Source organism: Taurulus bubalis (genome assembly GCF_910589615.1).
Source record: "Taurulus bubalis genome assembly, chromosome: 15".
Classification (NCBI taxonomy): domain Eukaryota; kingdom Metazoa; phylum Chordata; class Actinopteri; order Perciformes; family Cottidae; genus Taurulus; species Taurulus bubalis.
In genome coordinates, this window is record NC_136603.1 from 15,053,118 (window position 1) to 15,060,361 (window position 7,244).

Here is a 7,244-nt window from a genome sequence, read left to right on the forward strand (position 1 = left end):
GACACGATGCCCTCTCCACCTTTCACCGGCGGCGGATCGGCCAGCGCCACCTCTCCCTGGAGGAGACGTACAAATGCGTGGCTGAAAACTACTGGTGGGAAGGTATGAACTTCCCTTCCTGCCTTACATCTGACACAATGGGAGAACAGACGGTATGCAGTTCCTGACTGTCAACCAACTTCTGATCTGTTATCGAAATCTAACTAGAGTTTGTGCATTTTTTTTTATTATTATTGTTTGGAAGCGATTGAATCACTCAAAGATGAAGACATGTACTCGCACATAATAGACAGCTGTTGTTTATTGCTCAGGCCTTTTCTACTCTTCCACTTGAAGCTTTCAGTAGTTTGGACCCATTACTATTGTTGTCTGTATTCTCTTCACAGGAATGTACTTCCAGATCAGAGATTTCGTCCTGGGCTGTCTAGAATGCCAGCGCACCAAGAAAACAGAGGCATGTAATATGATCCGGTATTCATTTAAATGATAAAATGTTCAACTCCTCGATGTTTTTAATCAGTCTGTTCTAATTGTTCTGCATCTCACCCATTATGAGTTTACATTTTCTTGCTCTCATTCTTTCATAGTCGCTCTCTCACACTTGGATGTCTCACACATTGTATTCCTATAATGATGCCTCTCTATCTGCGTCTGTCTTGCTGTCTTTGCCTCTCAGGAGCCGGGTGGCAGAGGATGTGTCACAAAGACGATGGTGTCACACAGCGCCGACATGCTGAGCAAGCTGAGGAGTCAGCGGGAGGCGGGGCAGTTCTGTGACATTACACTGCGGACCAACGGACGATCCTACGCTGCCCACAGAGCGGTCCTGGCGGCCGTCAGCGACCACTTCCAAGAAATCTTCACAGAAATGGACTCGAGCATGAAAGCAGACATAGATCTCACTGGTAAGATGAGAGGCCATAATGACATTAGAAAACCTTGCTGCTTGGGTTCTGTTTAAGCAGAGCCTGAACCGTGTCCCCAAAAAGGTGCATTTGGGCATTTGAGTGTTTTTTTTATTTCTCAGGCAAATTCATCACTAGGGAATGTTCATCCCTGTTCCCCAAAAGAGACTTATCAATATTTAATCTTCCTTTTTCTATGTAAAATGCCAAGAAGTAATGAGAACACCCTTTAGAATTACCCAGAGCGCAATGTGACGTGCAAATATATTTAGTGACCATCAATTATGACCAAGAAAAACATCCTTACATTTGTGAATTGGTTCCAGGAAATTTTTGGGATTTTTGCTTGGAAATTGATTGACACAATTATTTGATTATCAAAATAGTTACAGGTTTACCTTCAACCTAGTAATTAATATGATCATTTATCAGTTACAACTTTTCTTGCCTGAATGCAAACATTTTGTATATATGCAGTCACATGACAATTCTTGAGTTGACGAAGTTCATCTCTCATTATCATTTAAACAATGGTCTGTAGGAAATGGAGAGCTACAGATGCTCCATATGCTGGTCATTCAGGCAACAGGAGGTTGTGTTTCTTCAATGTCCTTTTGAAACGGTTCTGGCTTGTCAGTTCAGTACGAACTATTAATTTGATCTAGAAATTTGGAGTTGGCAGATCCAGACCCTGAATTGGGGACACAGCCATACTCTGTCTTCTGATTCACGCATATCTTTGATGTGTGCCATCAGATAGGAGCAGAAGTGGCCCTGATTAAAGCAGTTGTTATATTGTCTCCACCATTATGTTTACACTTTGCTCCCACTCTGCCTGCTGTCTCTCTGATCCTCTGTTTATACAGTTACTTTCATCTTACTCACTGATCAGAGTTCAGCATATATATAATAAAGGCTCCCTTTTCTTCCTCCAGGTTTTAGTGAGGACAACCTTCTGTCTCTGCTGGATTTCTCCTACTCCTCCACTCTGTGTGTTCGCCAGGAGGACCTACCTGAAGTCATCGCCATGGCCCGTCACCTGGGCATGTGGCCCGCAGTGGAAGCCTGCTCTGCTCTCATGAAGGAGCAGGAGCAGAAACTCCATCCTGGCAAGGACTTTACCTCAGCCTGTGCTGACACATGTCATAAGCGCTGCTGCCAGCGGAGGGAAGGCAAAAGAAAAAGGGGTTTTGGATTAGAGGACCATGTGAACAACAGGTTCAGTCTAATGCTAGATGAACCAGATGAGTCTTTAGAAGTAAGTCCTAGGCGAAACTTGCGTAGAACACCGAAAGCCCAAGGCCACAATGGGCTCCCTCTTAGCCCCTCGCACCGAATGAAGCTCATGGACTTCAAGTCTCCCTCTTCCAAGAAAGCTACCGCACCTCGACACACCATAACCAACCCACAGTCACTGAATTACTCTCGCATATCGCCATCGAACACCCGTCTTCTCCGCTCCACTCCTGGGGCTGCCAAAGAGGTTCAGAGGTTGCTGCCCATGCCAGAGAGCCCTCGACGAAACAGAAAACCTCACTCCATCACCCAGCTCCCTCGCAACTCTATATCAAGGGTTGCGAAGATCGCTGTGCGCAGCCCTGTGAGGGTAAAGCAGGAAGTAGTGGAGGTTGGCGAGGATGAACGGGATCATGCGAGAGCACAGGAGAAGTACAAGCTGATGAATGTTCTTGGGTTACAACGGACCGCCCTCCTCCCCAGACCAGAGGATCTGATTGGCTGGAGACAGAAGAAACGACTAAGAAAGCTGAAGGCTAACAACTATTCCCTGACAAAGCGGCGGAAACCACGCTCCACCTCCCCAGGACTACCATATGAGGCTTTGACCCTCTCACTTCCCCTCTGTAACCCCATTAACACTCACCTCCTCAACAAGTCGGTAAAGACCAAGCCTGTGGGTCCAGTCAGCAAAGGGCAGATGACGGCAAAGAGGCCAAAGGCCACCCCGCGACATGTCCCTCCAAGTGACAGGAGCATGCGAAGTCAAGGTGTGTTGCCAGACCTGTTCCAGCCTGCGTCCAGGCCTCCCTTTGGTGGGAGGGAACTCAGACTGTCAGTGCGGAAGGGTGACGGTGCCCACCGTCCTGCCCAGCAGCCTCGGCGACGCAACACCAACAAAACTCTTGTGAGGAACGCAGTCAGGATCAAATCGGAACCAACTGAATATTCCGTCTCAGGCTTTCCTCTTTCATCAAACAATTGCTGTGGCCACACGTCTCACGAATCACTGCCTTCACACAGGACACAAGCCAAAAATACGGTCACCGTAGAGACAGTCAAAACGCTGCGTTACAACAGCAGACGACCAGCACCAAAGGCCAAGCTTAGGCGGGGCTCCACTAGGGAGGTGGAGAAGACGAAGTGTAAGCCCAGAGAGGAGGCTCGAAAGATTGGGGTCATGGATACTAGTCCGACAATGAAGGTTAATGAACCTGGTGGGCTCCAGTTTTCGGAGCATGCGTCTCCGCCGTCCATCTACAACCACCCTCTGTACAAAGTTATCAAAGAGGAGCCCGCCGATCCCGTGCCAGTTGGAGTACCGTACTCTGAACCTCCCTCATCGGACCTCGGCAAGCGCCAGAGCAAGCCCCCCATCAAATTACTGGACTCTGGCTTTCTTTTCAGCTTCTGTCGGCCTGCAGGGGGGCCAATGGCAGGGCTGAAGAAAGAGGAGGAGAGCGTAGATATCTGCTTGACGCGCTCTGTGTCACAAGTTAGGGAGAAATTTGGAGCGGAGGAGTCTGCCCACAGGGCACTGAGAGCCAGAGGGCCGACCACCCTGCCCGTGGTGAAGAAGGAGAAGAGCGTGAGCCAAAGCAAGGCTCAGAGGCTCAGGCCAAACTCCCGACACCTGGTCAAATCTGTCGGGTCAAAGGCCATAAGGACCATGCCAAAGGTAGATCAAATGGAGGGCAATGATTTATGATAGTGACTGCAATTTATTTAGGGATCATAAAGCATCCAGGGAAAAAAAGCTGAAAATGTCATCTTCTACCTATTGCAAAATGATGTCGTATAATATTTTGAGTAATTTATTCAATACAGCTTAACTTGTCTTAACTACTCATCATTTGATTTTGCATGCATATGATGTATCTTGGATTTACAAAAAAAAATAAAAATATTCTCCATTATTTGTCTCCAGCAGCAAGGTAATCTCCCTGCGAGCAGCAAGAGCTGTGTCGTGCAGGATTCTGTACGTCGGGCAAGACTAAAGCAGCTTCGAGGGCCTCGTAGTCAAGTCCCCAAAGTCCCGAAAGCGGCCCATGACTGTGTGCAGTGCTCAACCTCCTACGAGAACTGTGATGCTCTAATCATGCATCGCCTCAGGCACATCGAGGGCAAGCACTGGCCATGTCTGGTAAGCACTGGCTTTCCTAAACCTTAACCTGCAGTTACACGACTCTAAGGGATGGGAAATCATGACCCGAAGTGCCAAAAACATGCATATTTTAACCTCACCCAGCTTTATACCATGTGATCTAGAGTGAAATCCAGTTAAGTAGTGAGATTCAAAACGGGTACATCTCATCTGGGAAAACTGGGTTGATTGGTTGTAATAAAAGTGCAGACTTTTGCAACTCTGTGCAGATTAATTTACTCAAGTGATGTACTTGAATACATTCATGAAGTACTTGACTTTAGTATTTTCACTTATGCCAATTTATACTTGTAGTTCTCAATACATTTTAGAGGAATACATTGTATGTTTACTCTGCTACTACTTGACGGCTGTAGTTAGTTACTAGTTACTTCAAGAATCATTTTCTAAGCTTGTAAAACGGGGGTCGGGAACCTCTGGCACACGGGCCTCCATTGGCCAATTGCATGTTGGCAATAGTGTGCAAGAGATTTTTGGGGAAATGTTTAAGTGGCCTCTTAACGTGGCACTGATGATTATAAGAGAACAATTTATTTATAGTAAATTAATTGGTAATAACAGTTCAACTATTTTCTTTGAGATGAAACCGGAGCCGGGAGACTGAGCTAACCGGCCACTCGCAGACTAGCTTCATATTTGTCGTTGAAAGCGAACTTCTCAAAATGTCAAACCATTGCCGTGGCGCCACGTTCGTCTCCTCAATATCACGTCTCTGATGTATATATGCCGCTGACCCTTCGTCCGACTCTCTCCGCCCTGTAGCTCTGCAGTAAGATGTTCTTTCGACTGAGGAATGTACGGAACCACATCCGCACCCATGACCCCAAGTTGTACAAATGTCGGAGCTGCCTTGCTGCTGGTTCCTGAGGCAGCTGGAGGGTCGGCTCAAGCAGCGAGACAGAGGTGAGTGAACGTGACACCTTTTTCGAGGCAGAGCCACACTTCACTAATCGTTTGCTCGTCTGTTGTCTTTTGTGACTGTCTAAAAAAAAAAAAAAAAAAAAAAAAATTGTGATTACATGTGTTGAACATTTATTTTTTTTCCCCTCGTCTGTTTCGTATCGCCATCTTCCAGGATGAAGGCTTTCAGCGTGCGTCGCGGCGAGCAGGCTGACGCCGGAGGCACATGATCGATCAGCAGCTTGTACATAACGCATCTGTCACACACGAGCACAACGGGCTGTGGAAAGGCATAATTACTCTGATTCTAATCAATTGCCGACCGTCAATGATCGCTAATGTTAATTAAATAACCAAACCTAGGTTGCTGGTCCTGTTTCCGTAGCAACAGAAGGTTAAACTTGAACATTACACTCAGGGGGTGGGGACTGCGATGCCACGGTATATATAAAATGATTTAACGTCACGGTTGTGTATAAAATGAAATGTAAAGTGATTGTTATAACTATTACTGCTACTTATTGTTGTTATTTTTCTATGTATAGATGAATTTTGAGTGCACTTATATCAATGCTTATGTTGTAAACCTAAGAAGTGGTGATGAAGTTTGAAGGTTTGGAATCCGCGGCGGGAAAACTTGAAGCGACGAAAGTGATGGAGGGAATACTTGAAGTTGGCGGGGGTCCTCGGAGTGAGACGGTCCTTTGGGTGCTTCAGTGGGTCTTTGTCCTTTTTGGTGTGCTAACGTTTAAACGACTTGACCGGTCAGTCCCTCCTTACGTATTTATCTCATGGCCCGCGAGTCGGGGGTTTGACTCCGGGCCGGTATGGTGACACCACTGCATGTGTATTTGCAGGCCGTTTGTGGTCAACTGTCTTTTCCAAGGCTGCCAATTCTAAAAAGGGAAATGTGTCTCGTTTTTAATGTGAATTTCTGACTCGTAATTAACGCAGCTGTGTCATTACAGATGTTTTATTGATCTCTTCCACTTTGATCTGAGAAGACACGCGTCGTCTTGTTCTGCTAAAAATTCCCCTCCTACTGAATAAATGCAATGTATTCACATTAAGAGATATTTAAGTTTAACAAATTGATTTTAGAAATAAATGAGCTGTCTCTTGCTATCTGTTAAAAGATTGAATAAATTGTTGCCTTTTATATCCTGTTATTGTGGCTTTATTTACATGTTTTATCACTGTACTGTAACTGAGAGGAACAAAGGACGGTGTCGCCAGTGTGACACAATTCTTGACTTTTCAGTTTTTATGATTTTAACCATAAAGACAAATTATGTAGAGATATAATTATTTTATTGCCAAAAATGACTTATTTTTGCTCACTGATTATTTTGTAACAACGTGTCACCTTTTTTAAATCGACTTGTATCATGTCTTGAGTTCTTCATATACAGAAGTAGAGCTGAAACAGCTGATTACTTGCTATTAATCTATTATGGTGATTTATTGGCTTCAAGCTAAAATGCAAAACATGTGGTTCCAGCCTCTCAAATGGGTGTATTTGCTGCTTTTCATTGTCTTGTGTAATATTATAGTCAATTTGTTTGAGTTTTGGACTTTTTGTTTGGACAAAATGAGCCATGAGAACGTGTCCATTGGTCCGTCATAGTGATGATGAGGAACTGGATTTTTGTAATCTGCACTGCGTTCATCCAGGCAGGAAGACGATGAGTTGTGTCTGTGGATCCAGGAGGAATGAGGAAGAGCTTTAGGCCTGAATCACTTCTTTGCATCCTTTCTGACGGATTCTTCTGCAGCAAAAAAATGAAGGTTGTGTTATCGCGTGTGCAGCAAGACGAGCTGAGCTCCAGACTCATACCGTGATGATCCCTCTGAAGGCATTCAGACATTACACCAATTTACACAGGAAATGTACAATAACAGGAAGTAGCAACTCATATTTGGATACATGGGAGAGAAAAAACGATACCGGTTACAAAATGAGGATCGTCAAAATTATTCAAAGTAAAATTAGGCAATTTGAGTTTAGATCAGTAAGGCCATCCATACATACATCTGGA

The 7,244-nt window shown here is 45.0% G+C and overlaps 1 protein-coding gene across 2 annotated transcripts; it reads left to right on the plus strand.

Annotated features, from left to right (window-relative positions):
• Nucleotides 1-2,206: 2,206 nt before the first annotated feature.
• LOC306748060 (uncharacterized protein) lies at nt 2,207-6,316 on the plus strand. Of its 2 annotated transcripts, none has more exons than XM_079231181.1 (4): nt 2,207-3,819; nt 4,069-4,284; nt 5,068-5,208; nt 5,381-6,316. In XM_079231181.1, the coding sequence occupies exons 1-3, from the start codon at nt 2,242-2,244 to the stop codon at nt 5,170-5,172; spliced, it is 1,899 nt and encodes a 632-aa protein (XP_079087307.1). In that variant the 5' UTR covers nt 2,207-2,241; the 3' UTR covers nt 5,173-5,208; nt 5,381-6,316. The 2 variants fall into 2 exon arrangements, with proteins under 2 accessions (XP_079087307.1, XP_079087308.1); XM_079231182.1 differs by having other exon boundaries at nt 4,072-4,284.
• Nucleotides 6,317-7,244: the final 928 nt, after the last annotated feature.

What these genes read in the sequence shown, in the direction of transcription:
- LOC306748060 (XM_079231181.1), top strand. Translation starts at nt 2,242, where the DNA reads ATGAAGCTCATGGACTTCAAGTCTCCCTCTTCCAAGAAAGCTACCGCA. An exon ending in CCATAAGGACCATGCCAAAG is followed by an intron (nt 3,820 to 4,068) that starts GTAGATCAAATG and finishes ATTTGTCTCCAG; the next exon opens with CAGCAAGGTAATCTCCCTGC. An exon ending in GCAAGCACTGGCCATGTCTG is followed by an intron (nt 4,285 to 5,067) that starts GTAAGCACTGGC and finishes TCCGCCCTGTAG; the next exon opens with CTCTGCAGTAAGATGTTCTT.